Here is a 22,694-nt window from a genome sequence, read left to right as displayed (position 1 = left end):
GTCCAAGTATGGATCATCTCCTGCTCCAGGTGGTGCTGCCTCCTGCAAGCACGTCCTCCACAATCACACAGGGAGCTGGTGGAAGGTTTCTCTCAAAGTCAGGGTCCCATCCTGACGTGCTGAGAGCTCCCTCCCCATGAAACACTGGCACCATCCTTGCTTCATGCTGGAGAGAAGGCTTTCCCAGGGCCTTGGCTGTGGTTGGCATGTGGGCACGAGCCTCCTGGGCCGCAGCATGTCACATCGAGGTGCTCCCCCTCTGTCTGAGACACTCATCCCACTATTCCCCACGCATCAGGACAAAAAGAAGAAGAGGAGATTGAGAAAAATGTTACTAAGTCAGGAAATAATTCTGGAGGAGGGGGAGCAGTTCCTCTAACCTCGTGTATGTGGAAAGAAAGCTATTTGCTGACTCGGCCTTATTTTTTAATTTATTGTTTTGCCAGCTGCTCAGATAAAAGGACAAAGCTCTGCCTGCTGTAATGAGGCAGCCGTTCAAGCATGCCTTTACAGTGCGGAGCATCTGGCCGGGACACCAGCGATGAGCAGGGAACAGTCCAAAGGGTTCACAGGACACATCCTTTCAAATCCCTCTTTGCAGCAGCGAGGACGGGGCACTTGCTCTTTCTTCCTCCCACGGGAACTGGAAATCTCCTGGAGATCATTAACTTCAGCAGACAGGGCTCTTACATATTAAGGATCACAAGACCCGTGATGCAAAATCCCATGAGTTCGCTGATTAAGCCTTTCTGCCAGGCTCGAGTCCCCACCGCCCCGGGCTCCGCAGCCATCTCCCACAGCAGCTGCCCCGCTTCACCTCCGGCCCCCGCAGGGAGCGAGGGCAGGACAACATCCTGCGGAAATAGGGCCAATTGGTCCTCTGCAGCAGTTCCCGTCATCTTCTTGTGTTTTGGAGAATATCCTTTTTCCAAGAAAAAGCACCGAGTTCAGCTCTGGTGCTCACTGCTGCAGGATTTTGAGACTTGAAAGTACACAGAGAGTCAAAGGAGGTTGAAAGAAAGTTCTTGGAGGATGGTTAAATACCAAGGTGGACGTTGGTGGGCCACTGTGACCCTGTACAACAAGAAGGACATCGCAGGAGGAGCCCAGCAGGCATCTGCCCTGCTCCCATGCACCTCTGTAGGCATCTGCTGGTACTTCTCCTGGGGGACAGGTGGACCTGTTGGCCTGACAGACCCATGCAGTTTGAGCACAGCATGGGGAGGAGAGGATTCACCACCACTCTGGTCAGGCATCAACTTCACACCAGGCCAGGATGGGTTTCACCCTTTCACCAAGGCCTTGGGTGGTGTTGTCCCCCTGCTTGGTCGCTAAGGCTCAGGGGTGAACTCTGTGAGCCTTACTCTGTAGCCTTTACTCACCAGGGGAAACACTTACTCACACCAGGCCTCCTGCCACCATCTGCAAGGTCATTGTCATCAGGCATGAGAGTCCTGAGCAGGCTTCTGCCCCAGATTATTCGGTACTTTGTCCCTGGTTGACAGCACAGCAAAGAGAACTCGCAGTATTTAAACCTCAGAGAGACTCTGACAAGTCGAGACTGGATGGGGATATTATCACAAGGCCCAACAATGGCTTTACACTCAATTACATTTATGGTTTCTGTGATTCATCTAAACGTTTATGGCTTTGTCACTACCTGGATGTCAAGAAAAGAGAGAAAAAAGGAAAAGAAAGTGCCGTAGTGAACAATTTTCTGCTGCAAGACACTGGGTGACACAGTAGAAACTGAACGACTACCTTCAGCGGTGGGGAAGAGTCATTTTCTGTGGTGACCAGAGCTATATTTGATTTCTTAGGCAATGTCAGCTTTTGCATGCTACATTCTCTGGCTAATAGCCAGGGAGATGTGTAATACTTTAGCCACACTGTTGTTACTTAATCCTTTCCTAATCTGCAATTTGCGCAAGAGGAGTAAAATCTAAGCAAAGCCACTGAGAACATCTCCACTAATAATTTATCAAACTCCACTTTTGTTGCTGGCAGGAGGCGGCAGTCGCTGGAGGTGAATGTTTTCCCACCGCAGCACCGTGTGATAAACACGGGGCAGCTGATTCACGCTGCACTTATTTTCTGTCATCCACCCTCCGTGTCACCCTGATATTTCTTCGAACGATAAGCCTGCGTGTGTGCTCACAGCACACCGCCGAGGTCCGAGTTTCATCTCTTTCTGCAAATTGCACGTTAATTAAGCATTAATAACAGCGGGAGTTGCGTGCAGAAATCCACACCCACTGTGACAAGGCTGTGCCCTCGCCGAGCAAGGGCCCTGCTCATCGGCCGTGCCTCGGTGCCGGATTCGCCCCAGCAGCCGTGCAAGGCACCATTCCCTCGGAAAATGTCCCTGGAGAGGAAAACAAACTGGCACTCGCCAGCCCTAATCCTGCCGTAAAGAAAAGCGTTACCTCTTGCTCTATGAATTTTATTTATTTTGGTCCTCTGGGCAGCACTTGCTGTTGTTAGAAACATGATTGCTTCATACAGTTATGTTAATGTTTGCATTTGACAGAATGTAATTGATACTTCTGCTGCGACGGCTTCAAAGCCAAATTAGGAAATGAAGTGCTGCACATTAGCTTGTTTAGCTGGTTAAATACTGTAAATAAATACATACAGTGCAATGAAAACTAATGAGTTTTCTTTAAGGCATTTTCTAAATAGCTGGGTTCATAAAAGAAAAAAAAAAAAAAAAAAAAGTAAAAGGTCCAGCTGTGAACTCATATCCTGAAGGATTTGTAGTTTTGCCGTAACAAAGATTGGTCCTGGCTGCAATACGAACCCTGGATTTCACTTGGAGAGCAGGATTTTGCAAGTTACAGAGGAATCGGCGTAAGAACTGTTGCAAATTTCACGGTACTTTTACCAACAATAGTTCTGAGAGATGTTGCATTTAACAAAGACATTTTTGCAAGGGATTAATTCAGAACATGGTTGTATGGCAGGCTATTCTTCTCTGTGCTCTGCAGGGAAACATTGTATTTGTAAGAGACATTTGCATAGGATATTTCTTGGTGCTGCTAAATCCGTGCAGTGCTGTAATGCTAAATGTTTTTTTTTCTTCCTGACAGAATGCAATAGCAAAAAAAAAATATTAAAAAAAAAAAAAAAAAAACTGCTTTTGTATAAAGAGATAATCTGAAGAGATTTGCTTGACAGAGTGCACTCAGCACTGATTGAATAATTTGTGTGTTTAAAGCTCTCTCTCGGGCCTGCCCTCAATCCTTTAACGCAGAGCTCGAGAGCAGCCCTGCACAGGCTTTGTGATGCAGCCAAGCGCAATGAATCTCCCTTGTGCATCTTTATAAAAGTGTAGCTTTTTTCCCTTTTCTTCATAAATAACGGATGCAAAAGTCTCTTGCACTGATTTTTTTAAGGTGTAGTCCTAAAATCAGGGCCCTTTTTAGTGTGTGTGGAACTGAAACTCTCCCCAAAGTTCTTAATTAACAGCACATGAGCTCGGCAGTGTCACCTGCTTGGCAAGGAGATGTTGACCTTCAGTCCAAGCGTGCTGAGCTGGCTGCTTTACCTGGCGCCCCACAAGGAAGCTGCTTTATACACTCTGCTCCACTGCTTTAAAAAATATTGAACTGAGGGCTGAAATGCAGCTGAATATCAATTCAGTGTTGATAAAAATATGTATTCAGGAGATAAGGTCTATCCTGACAGGGAAGCAGTTGGGCACTGCCTGAGGATAGAGCCCACAGAGTAGTGGAAAAAAAAAAAAAAAAAAAAAAAAAAAAAAAAAAAACAGCTTTATTTTTGTTTTCAGCAGCAAACAGATAAGAAGCAAAGGCTTCCAGCACCTTCCAGAGAGGCTGACAACATCTTCCAGATTCAGGACAAGAGCAGTGACCAGCTCTGAGAGATAAATAAGAGATTCCTACAGCCCTCATCCAAAAGGACCATTTAAAAATAGACAAATTATGACTCTCTCAAAAAGAAATGTATGCATTGCATAAATCAAAGTTCTCACACCCACCATCAAAGTTTAATCACTTAATATGCTGGTCTTTCAACATGCTCTGAAACTTTGTATACAATAATACAAACGACGGGGTTACGAAGCAATAGCAATTTATTCTGCTGTACAAACGGATGTTGCATTATAATCCCTAAAGCAACACAGAGGCTGTTTGCAGATGTTACTACAATTTGGCATTTATTTTAATTGCTCTACAGTGTAGCTCATGTGAAATAAAATCGTGGGGTGACCTACGCATTCACCTACTAAGGGTGACTTCACTGCAGGCAAAAAAAAAAAAAAAGAAAAGAAAAGAAAAGAAAGAAAGAAAGAAAGAAACGTTTTGAACATTTTCAAGGTTTCACCAAAGCACGAACCTCCTGCAGTTTTAAACGGATGCATCAGGGCTCCTGTCCAAGGCTGGAAGCACGGCAGGGCAGGGGTAATTCAATCAGCCATGCGATGCGGCGCATGTCTTTTTACAACTCTTGCAAGAATAACATCAGTAAAGTAACTTGAGATATTTTGGTGTCTGACATTCACTCAGCGAGCGCTAAGAAAATATGCTTACTGCACAGATTGCTGGTTTGTCAGAGTGGGAGGCAAGGCACCTTGGCTCCCTAATGACAGCCAGGGCTCTTCTCTTCATCGCTGACCAGGTCCTGTCCCCTCTCTGCACTCCCAGCTCACTTTCTAAGAGCAGAGCTTTTTTAAAGTCACTCTGGCTTCAAGACCTGCCTGGAAGCAGTTGCTCTGGTGAGCAGATTTCAAGCAAAAGGACAAAGTTAAACATGAGGCAAAGTATAAATAAAAATCAAGCCTCTCTTCCTCCTCCTCTGTACTTGCAAGCGATGATCTCACCGCTCGGGGTGGATTACAAGGGTGGCTCGAGCTCTTTCAGGAAAGCACATTCTCTAACCTTGATACTGCTGCTATTTATACGCCTCACTCCCAGCCACAAAGCGCAGCAGCTCTGTCATCTTTCAGCTCATTTTTAACGGGAGCACAGGGCGGCTTCTGTGCTTCCGCCGGTAGCGGCACCAGCACCAGCCCACCCCTGGCACAGGCGATGCTCTGGGAGCCTCTCCCTCGGAGACACCTGAGACCCGATTTTCCACTGGCTTGAACATCCCCCAGCCATGCACACAGGTGCAGGATGACAGCCTTTCGCCACCGTCTGTGCCCAGTTATAAATGAATACGCAGGCTGAAAGGCAATAGGGTGCCTCAAGTTTGGCGGCTGGAACCTGACAGCTAAACTAGACCGACTTTTCCAAAGCAGAGTCGCTTCTTCTGCCCCGTGTTTTTCAGGTAAATGGGACACACTGTCCCACATAGCTCTTTCCACTCCCTCCAGCCCCACAGTCTGGGGACAGAGTTCCCCGTCCCTTCTCATCTTCATGGGAATTCAGCTGGGGAGCTCAGGGGTGATGGAGCACGTGCAGGCAACAGCGAGGGGCTGACGTGCTTTGAGGTCAAAACACCCCAAACACCGAAGCCCCAAGACACCCTGAGTTCACTCCAAGACACCAAGAGGAATGGGAGCACGCGTTATGAAACCAAGTTTATTAAAACTTTCTACAAGTCAGACTTTGTCATCCAGGTTTCCACATATATATACACGTATTTACAAGTGGGACATAGTGTTTTTAGCTTTTCTGGCAGATTTGTCTACCAATATATACAAATGTACTGTTCTTTTCCACAGAAGGGTTAAACTGTATCACAGATACAAAAGTCAAGCAATCATGAGAAGTTTAGTGCAACGGAGAGCTGTAGCGCCCTGCTCTTAATGCTCATGATTCTGTCAAGTTAGTATTGCCAACAATAATTCACATTAAATTGCTCTTTGACACCTCTTATTAGGACAAACAAAGTACAATTAAAAAAAAAAAACAAAAAAAAAACACAAACCCCCAAACAGTAAGGTATGTACAAAGTACACAGTCCATGAGGTATACATGGTATTCTCGCAGCACGCGGTGGGACGGCGGCTGGCCGCCGGTCACCCCCGGGACAAATCCACGCTCTGTGCCGCGTCCGTGGGGTCCGTCACCCACCTCACGGCCACCACGGACGCCTCCTTCTCGCCTACTGCAGACGGCCATCTCTTCATCTAAGCCGCCGGGCACAAGATGGGAAACACGGCAGAAGTTTTACGCAGGACTAAGCTTTACTTACCCCCAAACCCAGGAAGCTAATGATTTAGATCTATTCGTTATCCACGCACATTGGAAAGACTATGAATAATCATGCAAAACAAAACAAAAAATTTAAGGGGGGGAGGGGGAAATACATAGCCAGAGGCCAACAACATACCTGAATAATCAACTTAAGCGTGTACGGAGATTTTATTCTTAAGACTAACTTTCTGGGGGCAAGGGGGGAAGGAGAGGGGATGTGCTGTTCCTAAGAATTGAGCCTGTAGGAAGACACGAACGTGTTTACATATACTGTACAAGATACCCCTTATCGCTGCCCAAGGGAAGGTGCCCCACCCGATAGTGTTACGTTTTGGTAAACGGATACGTTTTGGCACTGGGAGCTAACGAGACCTGCTACATGACCAGCTCACTGAGGGCACGAAGTCGTACAGGACACGCCATGGTAACTTGAGGCTGAAGGCTATTTAAAATCATTTTGTGTTCAGCAAATGGCATCAGAGGGGATCCAGCTGGGAGATCAGCTATGCTCTGCGTCAGAAAGGGTCACAGTAGTGATCGCAGCAGTGATTTGCCTCACAGGAGGATCTAACAGCTTCGTCCCCATGGAAAACCAACCAGCTGGGGCAACAAGCAGGTAGCTGGATGTGGCTGGTGGAGACCTTCCCTCACTAAAGTGCACTTACAGTCAGAAAACTACTTTGCAAGATGCCAAGTCATTCCCCCTCCGCCTTTTTTTTTTTCCTCTCCCCACATGAAACATTTTTTGTCAGATTTGCTCAGTTAGAGACATGTCCTGTGCCTCCCCACCCCCTGCACATCACTGTCCACATCCCCGAGCCACTGCGGCAGGAGGGGAAAGCCAAAGGCTGGCTTCGAGTCTCTCACGTCGCCAGAAATAAGACTCTGCAACCAAAACGCAGCCGGTGACAGTGGTGGAGGGCACAGGAGGCAGGAGAAGAGCCAGGAGGCTCTCGTGAAGCTGCACGGGTCCTCCGGGGCCAGCGGGACGAGCCCACCGGCAGAGCAAGCAGGCGGGTGAGCCTCTGAGCACACACTCAGGGAGCGGAGATCGACGGGCTGACGTTTATTTTAAACAAGGTCACTTTTCTGATCATACTGGCACTTTAAGATGCTGTGACTTTGTAACGTGGAAAAACAATAAAATAATGAAACCCTACGGAGATGCCAGAGGTGAGAACAGCGAGGTTCTTGAGATTTCTGATTAGCAGAAGAAGGAACTAATATCGTCACTGTCTCCATGGTATTCTGGAACAATCTGATCAGAAGTTCCCGTCTCCTGGTCTGTATATCCAGGCTCCAAGACCGCCTCGAACCAAGGATGAAGCAAGATCTCCGGAGCTGTGAGTCTTTCGGAGGGCTCCCGCCTCAGAAGGCTGCGGATGAGGCATCGGGCTTTGGGGGAGACGTGGTCAGGAATACAGAACTGTCCACGGCGGATTTTGGAAAACAGAGTACTAGGGTCCGAGTCATGGAAGGGATAGCGTCCCACGAGCAGGGTGTAGAGCATCACTCCCAAACTCCACACATCGGCCGACTTCCCCGAGTAAGTCCCCGTCGTGTTGAGGATCTCGGGGCTGACGTAGGCGGGACAGCCGTGTTTATCTGAGAGCGCGTCGTCTTCGCCTTTGATGATGTGTGTGTCCTCCAGGCTCTCCAGCCTCAGCTGAGTCCTGCAGAGGGGAGGGAAGGGAGCCACGGGTTAGAGATTTGGGGTAGTGAAACACAGGCAGAGCTGAAGGCAGCAAAGCCCTCTGCCACGGCAGCCACCACTCCCTTTCACACATTAGCACGGAGGAAAGGAGTGGAAATAACTTTCTAATTTGCTGCGGAGAAGTTGTTTATCCCAGATCCGAGCAGAGACATGCATCGGGTATGCGCTCGGCGATGCCTGCTTAGGGACTGGGGATTTTAGCAAGGCACCAGGCTCTCGAGGGACACCAGCAAGGCTCCTCGCATGGGATGAACCAGAATCAGCACATCTGCATGAGTTTTAAAATGCAAAATCCATCTCTCCTGCACTCGCAGTGCTTACCAGCTCGCCTGATTTTTTTATTTGTATTTTTTTACTATTACTTTTTTCCTTTCCAGGTGGCACAGTGTCCACCTCACCCCCCCGTCTGGGCTAACTGGGAGCTTTTCATCAGCAGCGCCTCCGTTCACGTGCTGCGGCAGGGCTCCGCCGGCCGCGCCGCTGCGTGGATGTGCTAACTGCAGCCTGTCCTCAGCGTGACCTCCTGCTGCAATGCAAAATACCCATCGGTTCTGTAAACGGAAAATATGACTCAATGCGAACCGTGGGCCCGGGATTGGCCGCGGGAGCACTGAAACTGCACCTGTGCTGGTGAGCCCAAGAGCCTGCCTTGCCATTGCTTAACCCTCTTCTTGCCAAATGTGATGCACATGACACTAGCCTGTGCAACGCGGATTTCCAAATGAGCAAGGCTGTGTGCAATGTAACATTTCAACAAATGTTTCATCTTATTATGGGCGGGAAAAGCTGCAATAGTTTCCTTCAAAGGAATTACTTTCTTTGCATGTCAACATATGGTTGGCTGTGTTTGAAGGGGGGCAGTTCTGGTTAGTTTTCTTATCACATTCATAACCGATATCCTGAAGAAGCGTTAGCAGAGTTAAAAAAAAAAAAAATTTCTTCTGTTTCAATAAATCATCTCTAGTTTCATCAGATTAAGCACAACTCCATGACAGCTTCTACTTATTTTTTAAGCTTTCCATGGGACAAGCAGCTGGTCAGAGTCAGTTTTGCCGATTAACACAGTATTTCTGGCTCTGCCATGTGCAGTGATGGACTACAAGAGCAGCAAACACCCCAGGGAAAATGCTGAATGATCTTCCCTGACCTAAATTTAGAAACTAATTCCAAAAGCATGCCTGTGGAAGGGGGGAAATTGGAACCTGCTCTCTATAAACCGAGGCTTTAGGCTAAGTTTTACCAAAGCGCTTTTCTCCCTCGCAGGAGATTTAACCGTGTCCCGCCCTCCCTCCTGTGCACGCCTGCATCCACAGTGTGGGGAAAGCACCACCACCACCGGTAGTGGAGGGGGCACAACAGCCTCGGAAGAGGCAGCGGATCGCCTGAACAGCAGAGATTTTGGAGAGGAGACCCCTCTCCTTCTCCGCACTGGGGCTTTCCCCGTCCCCTCCTTCCTCTCCCTGCCCCAGCCCTTGATTCATCTGACCCCGGCGAAGTCGCACACACGACATCTGGCTCTCAGTGCCCTGACTATCACTCCTTTGTCCCCCAGTGGGTGTCACCGAACTTGTGCTGAATGAGAGGAGCCTCACGGCGAGTTTCCTCCATTTCATCAGTTGAGACCCAACTACAAGCAGGCACACACCAGTTGGATCTGTGACCTGCTCCACGCACGTGACGCAGCCCGCATCACACAGGTGATGCCCGGCTTACACCACCATTCATGCTCCCTGGGATGCTTTTTGCCTTCCCAGATGAGGCTGTGCTCCCTGCCTGCTCACCCAGAGGCTGGCCACCAACAACCGCTTACCTTTCTTCATTGGAGAAGACAAATTTCCTGAGCTTGAGGTCACCGAGGACAATGGCCGACTGGTGGCAGTGAGCTACGGCCGAAACAATCTGCTTGAAGAGCCGGGCAGCCTCCTCTTCCCTCAGCCTCTTGCAGCTCCTCACATAGGAGTGCATGTCCCCAAAGTCCTTTTCGAAGAAGACATAGGCCTTGGTGTCCCCAAGGATCACTTCCACCACCCCGGTGATGTTCCGGTGCGACGGCAGCTGGATGTAAGGCCGGATCTTGTCCTGGTAGTGTTTGAGAGGGAACACCTGTGAAGAGGAAATTAAAAAGAAAGTTCGTTTTCAAGGGCGTTGGAAGCGGCCTCGCTCATAGCAACTCTTCCCAAACAATGACGAGGGAGCTGGAGGACAGCCAGGGCTCCGCGGGAGCGCTGCTCGCAGCGGGCTCCGAGCCCCTTTATTCACATCGGCGAGGGGAAAATGAAAAAGCAACCCTCAAATCGCCAAAACTAAACCTAAACCCCCTAACGCCTCACGATGACCCCCTGGGGCACCCCAGCTCGGGTACCTCGCCCACCGCCTCAGCCAGCCCCTGTGAACGGCATTCCTCGCCGGGCGGCTCCGTGGCGAGGGTCCCCCGACTTTTACCCCAAAAGAAGCCTCCAGGGAAGGGACACCCCAACTCCTCGCCCCCCCACGGCCCCCCACCTCACCTTACAGCGAAGCTCCCTGCCGGAGCTGACGCTCAGCGCCCTCGACACCTGCTCCCGCTCGGCCAGCGGCAGCAGCAGGTAGGAGGCGATGAGGCTGGGCCCCGCCGCCCCTCCGGCGGGCGAGGACGGGGCGCAGGGCGAAGAAGGGGCGCTGAGGCAATCCGGGGGGCCTGCGGGGCACTCGGCCAGGCGAGGCCACTTGGAGGCCGGAGCCTCCTCGGCGGGGCCGTCGGGGAGCGGCTGCAGGCGCTTGGCCGGGGCGCTGCGGCAGCGGGCGGCCGGCAGGAGGAGCGCGGCGGCCCGGCGAGGCGGCGGAGGAGCCGGGCGGCTCATGGGGGGCGCCGAGAAGGGGAGCCGGGAGGGGAGAGGAGCCGGGGGCTTTTGGGGCGGCTGTGGGGCTAAAGGAGGAGGAGGAGGAAGAGGAGGTGGAGGAAGCAGCGCGGCTGGCGCATCCCCTCGCTGTCCCCGCCGCAGCCCCGCGCCGTGTCCACCATCTGCCGCCGAGTCGGTGTTAAAGTAGTTGGAGGGTTTAAAAAAAAAATCGCTTTTCCCCCCTCCTACCCCGGCCCTGACGCATAGGGAAGTGGGAGGGGAGGAAGGCTCGGCCCCGCCTCGCTGCGCCCCGCTCCGCCCCGCGGCCCGCAGCGCCCCGCCGGGGTGGGCACGGGGCTGCCGGGGGGTCCCCGAAACCCCAAAAGCCTTTCCCCGAGAGCCCGAGGCGCTGGAGACGAGGGAAGGGGCAGCCGAGGGAGAGGGGAGCCTCTGCGAAGCCCCCCCTGGAAGTGGCAGCGATGGTTTGGGTCGGAGGGGTGCTGCTGGGATGCGGTGTCAGGAGGCTCAGGGGGCTCCGAGACAGCAGCACCGAGGCTTTTTGTGGGGGTGAAACCAAAAAATCAAAGCCAGGCTGACTGTGCAGAGAAGGCGATCCCAGCTTTATGACCACAAGCCCCTTTGTGCGGGTTCACCACAACCTCAGCCCCGCTGTTGCCTCACCAGCCACTGTTTAACCTTTGCTCATCCCAAAGCGTGCCCCACAGCGCTGGTGCGTGCTCACCATCATTCCTTCGTGAGTGTGGGCTTCACCACCAGAAATACTTTAGCCCCCGTTTTGAAACCATGTGCTGTCTCCAAAAGGCACAGCATCCCCAGAAGGCACAGCATCCCCACGAGCAGCCAAAGCGGCTGGTGAGGAGCAGGATCAACCCCATTAACCACCGGCTGGCTCGGAAGTGTAGGTTTAAAGCCATATTAAAGAGGTGTTCAGCCAGGATTGCCAGGAAATGGAAACAAAATAAAGAAAACCCGACAACAAATCATCCCCAGAAAAAAAGCACAGACAGCTGTAGTTTTGACAAGAGTGCTCCAGAAGGGAACTCTCCCAGCTTTGCTGTTTACATATATGCAAATGTTCTGCAGTCGGGCACTGAGGCTCCCTAATAACCGAGGGAGCCCGGGTTTTGTTCCTGCAGACCCAGCACCCATCCTGCTCTGGTCCCCCCCTTTAGCTGCAGGCAGGGAGTGGGATGGGGTCCCCGCCACGGCGGTGGTGCCACGAGCGCAGGTACCCGCTGGGATTCCTGGCGGATAACTGCACGGCAGAGCCCCGCCTGCCCTCAGCTACTTGTAGTGTATTTTAAGAAACACATGAAACTCTGGTGCTGGATGACTCACAGCATAGCAGTCCCATTAATGCATTTAAACATAAAATGCATATGCCATAAAGGGATATCCCAGGGGCTGCATTTTCCTTTCTTTCTTTCTTTCTTTTTTTTTTTTTTTTTTGTAACAGAAAGACAATTCGGCGAATGTCTGCAGATTGTTTCGGAGCGATTCACCACAACGCAGAGCGTGCTGGTTTATTTCGTTCCTCTTATAGGTGAAGCACGCACGCGGGCCCGCCAGACTTTTTTTGGTTTACGTTTCCCCTCCTGGAAGGCTGATGACGGGGATAGCGCTGCTGGCTCAACTGGGTCAGCGGCTTCTGCATTAATGCACCGCTTGCTACGTCCGAGAGAGCGTGAGGTGGGGTGAGGAGAGTGTGTCAGGGATTTCGGGGACAGGGGGAGGGTGCAGGCACTTTGCCAAAATAGCAGTGGACCTACAGAAAGGTACTCTCGGGTGCTGTCAGAGTGCAGCAGCATCTGGTCGGTGCCCCATGGCTGCTGCACAGACAGAAAAGTTTTGGCTCTCCCACCAAAATGTGGCTGAGGTGAACCCACATATGTTAAATCTGTCCGGCAGAAGGTCTCTGCACGATGGGGGCAGCTCTTCAAGCAGGAAACCTTCACGGCTTCTTTAAAACTGACATGCTGTTGGGTGCTCATACCATTAATATCATGAATGAATGTATAGTAGCGATGCAAAATTAACGATTAACCAAATTAAGAGTGCTCGGTATCTTATTCTCTGTCAGGTTTGGGTATGGATAATAAGGAAAGGTCCGCATCCAGCCTCCTCCTCACCCTCAAGTTCTTTCCAACATACTGCTGAGCGGAAGGAGAAGCGATTCAAAGTTTGGGGTTACTGTCTTTTCTAATGTTTGGCTGATCCCCAAAACAAAATATATAAATATATTTATATATATATGCTGCAGCATTTCCACATTAGAAGGGTTTTGCATGGCGTGGGGCTACTGCACTTGCCATAGCAGTCTTGTGTTCAGCCACACTGTAGGTCACTTCACGGGATTTTGGCCACCCAGGTGTATCACCCACATTAGTGTCCTGAAATCACAAGCCATTGGGGTCTGCCTTCTTCTCCCTGCTCAAGCCTTCATCATCTCATCTCCTCCTCCCCCCAACCGTCCCCCCCCACCCAAAAAAAAAAAAAAAAAAAAAAAAGGATTTTCCTTGAGCTACCTACTTAGCATACACCAAGAGAGAAACTCAGCTCTACCCAGCAAATAGAAGGAACCAAACACCCGGCCTTGGATGCTCCAAGAGCAGTAAGGTGGGGCAGGGGTGGCCTTTGGGAACACCAGAACACAGGTCAGTAGTCCTTGTCCTTGGCAAAGGACAACAATGTGCAACAGGCACTTCCCCAGTCCTAAGGAAGTCTGAGGAGTTCCCAGTCAATGGGAACCTCGGGCATCCCTTCTCCTTGCATGTTATTTTAAGGGAATTTCTCTTCTGTGGCATTCAAGCATCTACCTGTCTCACCCTCAGCCCGTGCCTACGCTCACCTGCTCAGCTGCTTCTCCTGAGATGCTCGCAGAGTTATCTCCACTGCTCCACTTCTCTGACCCTTTATCTTTGTAACTGGAGCAGCCGGCGGCAATGAGAATTGTGTAACCATCTCCCCACTTCCCAAGTGCTTGGGAAGTCTGGTTACTTTGATAATGTGTCTCCTGGGATACACGGCGTAAATCTCTATTAGATTAGGCCACTTATAAATAAACTGGGTACTTGCCATGGGAAGAAATTAAAAAGTCATTATTTTAGTTATCGGATGACGGACGCATGACACACAAATGTCTCAGTGAATATTAAACTATCAGGCAAATGATGTAAAATAACTATCTTTATTTTACAAGTTATCTCAAGCCATGTAATGATATTTAAACGACTGCTAGACTTTAAGCCAGTAGTGTATAACCAGCAGAGAGCCCGTGATCTGCTACAGAGACTCTGGATAGATTCACCCCGCAAAGAAAAGGCTCGAAAAGAAGTTGTGTGGCCAGGTGATAAAGAACTTAAAAGCCCTGCTTTATAGCAGGAGTCACATCTGTGGTAATCCTACAACCAGCCTTACACATTGTGAAATTCAGTGGCAGATTCAATGCTAAGATATAAAACACATGACAGGCATGTAGTGACATCAAAAGAACTGAAATGTAATGGTGTTCAGATGTCTCCCCTCGAGCCCTCCCAGAAACTCTTCTGAGGGCCGCTGTCACTAGGAAAGCCAAATAATTCCCTTTTGATAACCCTGTTGTTATCAAATCCAGGGAGTCTCATGAGCAGCACCTCCTGACTTTGTTCCTGTATGGACCGAGGAGCATGAAGGCTTCTTCTGTTGCTTGTGAGATGTGTGAAGGCACAGGTTTTAAACCTCAAATCCTGTTTTTACTTCAGAAGTTGATTGCACAAGCGGACAGTGAATGAGCGTCTCTCCATTTCCCTTGCGGTCAGAGAAGATCCTATTCATACTGAGTTTACAAGCAAACACTTCCTTTGGTAAGCTTCCCATGCAATTCAATTCATGTGCGTGCTTTCAAGCTCTGTCTGCGGGTCGGGACTAACATCCGAATAACCGCGTGAGGCACAGTCTCTCCCCAGCCCTGCTGCTGTTTTAGGCAGCACTTTGAAACAATAAATCACACAGGTTTTAAGTACGTTGGTGCCGTCCTGTTAAGTCTCTGAAATTACTCACGCAGAAGGCTAAGCACATCCATGGGTACCCATCGCATGATTTACACGCATCCCAGGATTTTACCTGGGTAACAATCAATGTGATATTCCTCCCTCGTACGGTTACTGGCTGGCAGCCTATTATCCACTGGCACCTACACACAGGATCCTCCTCTGGGCACTGCTGTGACCCTGCCACGTGTCTGAAATAATGTGCATTCACTGGAAGTGTGTTAGGACCAGCAAATAAAATCATTATTTATGGAAGATTTGGAATCCCTGTTTGCAGTCAGAGCCCTGTATGTTAACTTTGCTGACTGATGGCTCTTGGAAGAATCTGCACTTGGAGTGAGAAGACATCGCTTCAAAGCTTTGGCACTAGCACGAGAGTGGAGGAACTGTCCTTAGGATATTCTAACAGCTTCCACTCCAGGAAGCATGTTTCCAAGGTGCGTCTTCCCTGCTGCATAACAGAGCACCACCCCTCAGTGAAATGCTCAGCTGACAGACCACACAGTACCTCACGGTCCACACAGGGGGATTTTTAGGGCAGGCGAAGTTTAACATTCACTTGAAACTGCAGTGGAAGTTAATCAAGTCCCACAGTGAATCCTGCGCTCGCTTTGGCCACAGCACTCGAGCTATTCTTGAGAAAAAACGTCATGAGGTAGTTGTGACCACAGGTAGGTAAGACCTTTGTCATCAGCCACTCATGAGGAAACATGAGTATATCCAAGAGGACATTGTCTAAAATAAGGCAGTGTGTTGGCCTTGGCTGTTGAGTCATCGGTATCACTTCCTCCAGCCCCTGCTCTTGCTCCGGGTATTTCTCAAGGGAGCACTGACTTAGCCTTGGTCTTTTTGATTCTTCTAGAATGAATAAGATCACAGCTCAGGAGCAGCAATGATGAATATATCCTTGATTCAGAGGAATGTGTGCTCCTTTTAGCACAAGTGTGCTAAATCTTCCATGAGATGCCTGCCTGATTAGTTCTTCTCTTCACACGTCATGGCTCCACTGATCTGAAGGCTTCAGAGGGAGTCTCTGGTTTTAAAATGGAGAATCTGTTCCAGCGAGAGAGCTGTGTTAATGGCTCGTGCCCCAGGGTACCACTGAAAGCTTTTGCATATAGATCTCCCATGCCTTTTAGTTGTTTTAATGTTTGATTAGGCATTTCTTTAATCAGCCAAAATGCTATATGGAACTTCTCCAGCCGACAGAGAAGGTCAGTGACAGACCCTTACTACATCTAACATCAGGACCCCGACTATATCTAGCTTTGCTGTATTTCTAAAGGACCCCTTATGCAACAGGAAGAAAAAAAAAAAAAGCCTCACCTCTGAGTTTCTTTCCTTAAATATTGTTGCAAAATTCGTGACGTCAAACAATGAGACACAAATTACCCTGTGAACTGTTAACATATGCCTGTTTACATATGATATCTTACAGCCAAAACAGATTAAGATTTGAAGCTTTAACTGCTGTTGTTTCCACTTCTGTGAATCATACAGATCAGCTTATTCATCCCAGAAACTTATTTTTATTCTTTAACTCTTGCAAGCTACTTCTACCCAGCGCAGTTTATGTGGGGCATGGGACATGTGGGAACAGGGAGGTCACTGCTGTGTAATGAAGCCCAGACTTTGCAAATGACAGAGCACAGAGCTGCCACTGACTCCAGCCACCCCGATGAAGCAGTAGTGTTTTATAGCTTCCACCAGGTCAGTTGATAGGCACAGAAGCCTTCTTTATTTGCCAAGGCAATTCTGTCCTTCCGCCTAGTAAATGCCAGCTGCAACTCACGCTGATGACCAAGCCTGGATTATTTCAATTCCAGAAGGAAACGTACTTGCAAGTATCAACGGTAAGAGAGAATTGGCTGGCCATGAAAAGGCAACAGGATGGCTCAAATTCTGGGTTCAGAGAAAAATACATTCATTCAATGTACTAGGATTCCCTGGACGCAGTTTAAATTCAGAAAGGACAAATATCTGGGGGACCAGAACTTCACTGATTACAGTCAATACAAGTTTTCTCTAGCGGTTGAATCTATGCTGTACATCACTGATTTTGATGGGACCCTTTTAAGTACTCCAGTCAGCAATCCTGACATAAGTGCATCGAATATTTGTCTTTTTCTGAATAATATGGCTGTGCTCATACTTGAAAAAGAGGTGTATGATGATTAAAGAAACCTTCCTCCATTTAATTACATACACCTCACAACCTCATATGTCACTGTTATTAAAGCTAAGCAAAGAAGCACTCCCCAAAATCAGTCCATTCCTCCCAGCTGAAGACTGGGAAGGATTTCAGAATTTATAGGCTCTCTGATTCACTAATGCTGCCCAGCTCAGGCTAGCAAAGGAGGAAAGGAAGATCATGTATTTTGCCATCACCATGCCAGCAGCTTGTAGGTATAAATTAATCTGGGTATAATTTAGCATTTATAATTTATGTATTATTTGAAGGTATATTTAAACATCCCAACACCTACATGAACTAAATCTGAGGTGCGATACTGCGGCCATGGAAATTGTAGACGCATCTTTGCATCTGCAGGCTTGGGAGGCTGATTACCAGTAAGGATTGAATTAGATCCATGAGGACAACATCAATGCGCCTCTATCAGAAACTGCAAATTGTCAAACCACTGTAGGTTTCACACAGCTTTCTGTTTCTGAGAAAAAGCTACGAACAGCTTAGGACACCCCTCCACCACCACCACCACCACAACCACCACTTTTGTTTTGTTTTGCTTTTTATTTATTTTTTTTTTTCATTCTAATACTATAGTTAACATCCTCCCTTGTGGCATTTAATTGTAGCATTCTCCTGAAAATCCGTGACCCACCTTCTGAAAATCTGTTAGTCTGAGACCCGAGATGTCTTAAAAGGGCCCTGACTTTCGCATATAAGTAGGCAAACAAGTACACGCTGCTCCCTCCCAGCCTCTTTCAAATATTTCAGCTGGGCTTCCAGACAGAAGTACTCCTGATCACTGCTGAGTTTTGAAAAGATAGACCTTTGGGGTTAAACCACATTATGAAAATTATCCAGCTAATTCCCATGAAGTGTTTTGAACACAAAAGCTCAGTGCAAATAATAATGGCCCAGTTCCCTTTTTTAGCTATAAAATCAGCTTGCAGATTAATATTCTTCAATTACAAAATAATAATTTCATCTTGAAGTGGTTTGCACTCGAAGTGCAATTGGGGTTAATAACGGTCTAATAAAGGAAAGCTGTTAGCAAACAGCAACCCAGAATGAAAAGCTTAGTGTTTAGGTAACGTGGTTACATTTTATATTAAATGTCCAGTTGTAAGTTCAGAAAAATGACCTAGGAAAACAACATCTAACACACTAAGGAAACCAAAGCTCAAAGAACCCTGTATTTTCAGTTTCACATGTGCCAAGATATTGTAGTGATTGGACAAGGGGGAATGGCTTTTAACTAAAAGAGGTAGGTTTAGATTAGATATAAGGCAGAAATTCTTCACTGGTGGTGAGACCCTGGCACAGGTTGCCCAGAGAAGCTGTGGATGCCCCATCCCTGGAGGTGTTCAAGGCCAGGCTGGATGGGGCTTTGGGCAGCCTGGTCTGGTGGGAGGTGTCCCTGCCCATGGCAGGGGGTTGGAACCAGATGGGCTTTAAGGTCCCTTCCAACCCAAACCATTCTGTGATTCCGCAAGTGCCACCAACCAAGGCAGCTCTTTTTTACCTATGGCTATTTCTGATGCATGTACCTAGCGTCTTGTCTGCTAGTCTGCAGATCAATTTCAATAGTAAATACCGAGTGCCACAAAGCTTAAATCTTTTATTGAATTTGTACCTAAATGCGTGGATATAATATTTGATTATCTGCTTTTAAATTCAAGTCATATGGTTCCAATATATTTGTATTGTCTACAAATTAGTTACTGGAACACATCTGTAAATAATTGGAGTCTCCTAACATACAGTATTACAGCAAAGCTCCCTGGGAATTCCACACGCACACAAAATCTGAAATAAAAGCTTCTGCATCTCAAACGAAAAGCATAAGTTAGTGCAGAGAGTTCAATAATTATAAGAACAAGGCCAAGATCCCCAAAGGTGAGTGGTAAATTTGTGTGTCCATACACAAGGTACAGACGTGTAGCAAGCACTTCCTGCAAATTAAGCTCTTCCAAAGTTTCTTGAGGTTTGTATGAAAACAGGGAAGCACTCCCAGGCAGGGTATATAACTTGGGTAAACTGTGGTCAGAGTGCCCAACTCTGAGTATTCCCGGCACTTACAGAGACAGTAACAGAACTATCTGAAATACTGAGCGAACAATCACTGTTAAATGGTGGCAGCATTTGCAGCTCTAATAGGCCGAAAAAATGAACACGCTGACAAGGAAGGTTAAATGATGAAAAACACATTTTATTTATCAAATATAAGATTTTTGAATTTCAGGAAGGTGAGAAAACAACAAGCTACACTGGAATTCCTCATATTTGGCAGTTTAAAAAAGCACTTCCAGTTACAGCTGAGACCTTCAACTTTGCCTATAAATGAAACCCTTTAAATAACAATCGGTTACACAACCTGCTTACAATCAGCAGCTTATCTCACAAGATCTCTAATAACAAATTTTCTTTGTGGCAGCAACATATCCAGCTGACTTCTACAGCGCTGACCAGCTTTGTTTATTCTGACTGTCAATCGCTCTTTTAAGTGCTTCATCTGGCACTAGATCTGATTCTTTTACATCATCATGGCTACAGCCAATTTTAGGGCAGCTGTTAAAAAGAAAAGAGAGACTCCGGTAAATGGGAAGAATTGTATTAGTCAGATATCGGCTTTTAGACAACATCTGCTGCTTTACTGTATTTATCTGGGATTCACTCACTATCAGCAACTCGTTACCTCTTTTCCGCTTCACCGGTTCTCTGTAGGGAAAAATAAATCCGTTTATCTAAAGCGGTGGGAATCAACAGCTGAAGGAAGGAACACGGGAGAGGTGGAGCCTCTCACCTGTGGATCGCTCTCTTGCTCCCTGTACACAAGCTGCCTGCATTAGTACCGATACTGACACTGCACAGAAATCTTGCTATGCTGCTTTCTCTCTTTGAAGTCCTGCCTAAGCTGCAGGTAACTACCTCTTACCCTGTTAACCTGCAGTGGAGCAGTATAATCTTCACTGATATATAAATAGGGAAATCAATTTCTAGGGAAATAGATAAAAGAGAAGGAGACTTGCAGGGGCTGACTTATGAATCACTGAAACATCTAGTTGGTGTGAAAGTTTGCCAGTCCTTTTATGAACCGAGAAAGCACAGAAAGGAGAGATGGGGTCAAATTAACAGCCTCTAAATGAAGATCAAATACAAAATGGCTAACAACTACTTGAGACAGTCAGAGAAAGATACTACTGTTGAAAAATATTCACGGACCAGAGGTCATTTTCCTTTGGCAGTGGCCCAAACATTCACAGATGGTTCCAGTGGTCAGAAATCATACTTTTTCTGACTTTTTTTCCCCTATTAGGAATAATCTTTATCTCGGGTGCTGAACTTATTTACATTCAGTACTCACAGCTTTTATTCCAGACGTGCCCACAGCTTACTATGTTTGTCATGAGTAAGTCACTTAATTGCTCTGTGCCTCAGTTTTCCCATTTATCACCTTATTAGAGCAATAACTTCACAGATTAATGAATAACAAGTCCTAAGAAAAGCTTCCAAGGTTTTCTGTAAACACAAAGTGTTAGCGTGTCCTTCCACGCAGTGGAAAATTGTGAGCAAACCAGATCCATCAGAGCTGCCTGAAGAATATGGCACGTCTGCCAGCACAAAAGCTGGTGGCTGTGCCTGTGCCAGCTGGAGAGCTGCCGCTCAGCCAGGGGACTGCCAAACACACCAAAAAGTAGCAACACGAGCAGAGTGGTGTGCTCGAATGAGGAACTCATTGCATGTACTAGCCTGGCTTCCCACCACGGCAGGCTATGTTTTTTTAAAGACTGCATTTTCTCAAGAAACGTTAAAATTACAGCAGGTCGGTGAGATCAGGCAGATCAGGCAGTCTTTCTTAATTTAGTTACAGTGAGGTCTGGTTATTGCTGGGCTTTGGCTTTTCTAGCCTGTTGGAAAAACTACTGTAACAAAGGGAAGGTTGCAAGCTTAAAACTCAAGGTTAAGAACTGCCAGGATTCAGACTGCACAAATCACTTCAGTTTGGGTATAATGTAGCTTTAAAGCTGGGCATTTTACAGCTTTGATGGTTTTTACTCTTTATTTTCATGGTAGTAGAGTAAAAGTAGACCTTTTCCTGACAGATATAACAACACAGGGAAATGTTTAGATATGGACATCCCCATGGGTGCCTGATTTAGTAGCAGCGCTTTCCTGTAGCCAGGAAGAAGCACGGAATAAGAAGTCCTGCTCCACCTTTGTACCCATGTGGAGGAGTGTGTGGAGTAACAGAAATGCCAGAGCTACAGATGGAGGAAGTAAGCCGACTGTAGCATTATCTTTGGAGAAATCAGGTCTAAAAATCAGTCTCTAAAATCAGTCTCTACAGACCTTCCTGAGCAAACTGTGTATTATTAAAAAGTTCACAACTTGCAAGTTTCCATGAGGTCATTATCCCCCAAAACATCAAGGTCTAGCATTTTTGGTGTAAAAACAAATGTGAAGTTAATAACGACAGTTCATGATGACATAGTATGTTCACTCCATGTGCTCTAAAAAGTGTTTGAGTCCCTTTTCCTCTCTTTTAGATTTAGGTGTTGGGGTTCTTTTTGGAAAATCAAAACAATTCTAAATTTTAAACTTATCACGGAGAATTTCACGTTTAATAATTCAACTTTTACATGTTTTCATTCAACGAAATATGTCCTGCATGGAAAGTGGCAAGCTGCTTTTGTGCTATAAGGTCAGAATTATCTCATTGCACTGCAGTAAGAAGTATTCGATCCCATCTGATCATTCTTAAACTCTATACTACCTAGGAGATTGACTTTTATTATTTCTTATTTCTAGTTGTATTGGAATATAACTGCAAAAGAGAGTGCACAGCAGAGATGTTTATTTTTTCATTAACCCTAAGGCTTGCTAAATGAGCAGCGGAAATAAAATGAGAAACTGAATTTTATGAAGCTTCTCTTTGTTGTTCATGGCTACATAAAATCTCTTTTATTCTGCTGTGCAGGTACCGTGAGTAGCTGTAACTTCCCCACACACTTCCTGAATATTTCCTTGCACATTGTTTTCATTAAAAAAAAAAAAAGATCCTTCATGCGTACAGTACTAATGAGGAGACTGTGACTTGGGCAGACACTGAAGTATTACTTCCTGCAGCCTTGCCAATCCAAATACATTTCCTAGAACAAGTGGAGTAAAATTCCACTTACACAGCAAAGCAAATAGCTTTTCCACACATTCTTGTTAGCTTACCGGACTTTTTTCTTTTGCTGCTTTCGAGTCTGGATAATTTTTAGAATGGCATCTTGTTCATAGGAATGCCCACAGACTTTGTTTCGAACCGGCTTCTTCATTTCCACCTGTAATCAATAAGGTTTTATTTAGGGGAACTGATAATGCCCATGAAAGTGCTTCTTATGAAATGTATGCAAAACAGCAGGAAGCATGTTTACCACTCATACATTGCATTACACTGAGATTACGGGGTCAGGTCCCATGTGGTAAACTGCATTGCTACTTGCAAGGTGTTCTTTTCCAAGCAGTGTTGCTCCTTTCTGATAATGCTTGTAATTTTTACGGCCTGATTTTTCACAAGTATGACAGATTTGTAATAAACAATCCAAGGAAGAATACAAAGTAGCTATTTCACAATCTGTTATAGTAGCAGTGATAGCATACCTGTGTAATGGGACAAATGAAGTTCACCTGACTCTGAGTCACAGCTATATCTTCATCGATTTGTTCAATGGCATCATTATCATTACTATCTGATTGAAGGCGAACTATAAT

At 47.1% G+C, this 22,694-nt stretch overlaps 2 protein-coding genes across 3 annotated transcripts in view; both read right to left on the bottom strand.

Annotated features, from left to right (window-relative positions):
- Positions 1-6,199: 6,199 nt before the first annotated feature.
- Positions 6,200-10,926, bottom strand: TRIB1 (tribbles pseudokinase 1). Its single transcript, XM_035318609.1, has 3 exons — positions 10,386-10,926; positions 9,689-9,981; positions 6,200-7,837 (listed from the first exon to the last, which is right to left on the bottom strand). Exons 1-3 carry the CDS (start codon positions 10,716-10,718, stop codon positions 7,369-7,371), a joined length of 1,095 nt encoding a protein of 364 aa, XP_035174500.1. The 5' UTR covers positions 10,719-10,926; the 3' UTR covers positions 6,200-7,368.
- An 8,196-nt stretch (positions 10,927-19,122) lies between these two features.
- The window catches only part of NSMCE2 (NSE2 (MMS21) homolog, SMC5-SMC6 complex SUMO ligase), a 130,148-nt gene continuing 126,576 nt past the window's right edge, over positions 19,123-22,694 (bottom strand). For both annotated transcript variants that reach the window (XM_035319684.1, XM_035319683.1), the window contains 3 exons: positions 22,584-22,687; positions 22,158-22,264; positions 19,123-19,502 (listed from right to left, as the gene is read on the bottom strand). In XM_035319684.1, the coding sequence (XP_035175575.1) occupies positions 19,388-19,502; positions 22,158-22,264; positions 22,584-22,687 (326 nt within the window). In that variant the 3' untranslated portion in view covers positions 19,123-19,387. The remainder of the gene's footprint in view (positions 19,503-22,157; positions 22,265-22,583; positions 22,688-22,694) is intronic.

The sequence above is a fragment of the Oxyura jamaicensis genome, chromosome 2 (assembly GCF_011077185.1).
Source record: "Oxyura jamaicensis isolate SHBP4307 breed ruddy duck chromosome 2, BPBGC_Ojam_1.0, whole genome shotgun sequence".
Lineage (NCBI taxonomy): Eukaryota > Metazoa > Chordata > Aves > Anseriformes > Anatidae > Oxyura > Oxyura jamaicensis.
Note: the sequence above shows the minus strand (reverse complement) of the source record. Positions and strands in the feature narration are given on the sequence as shown.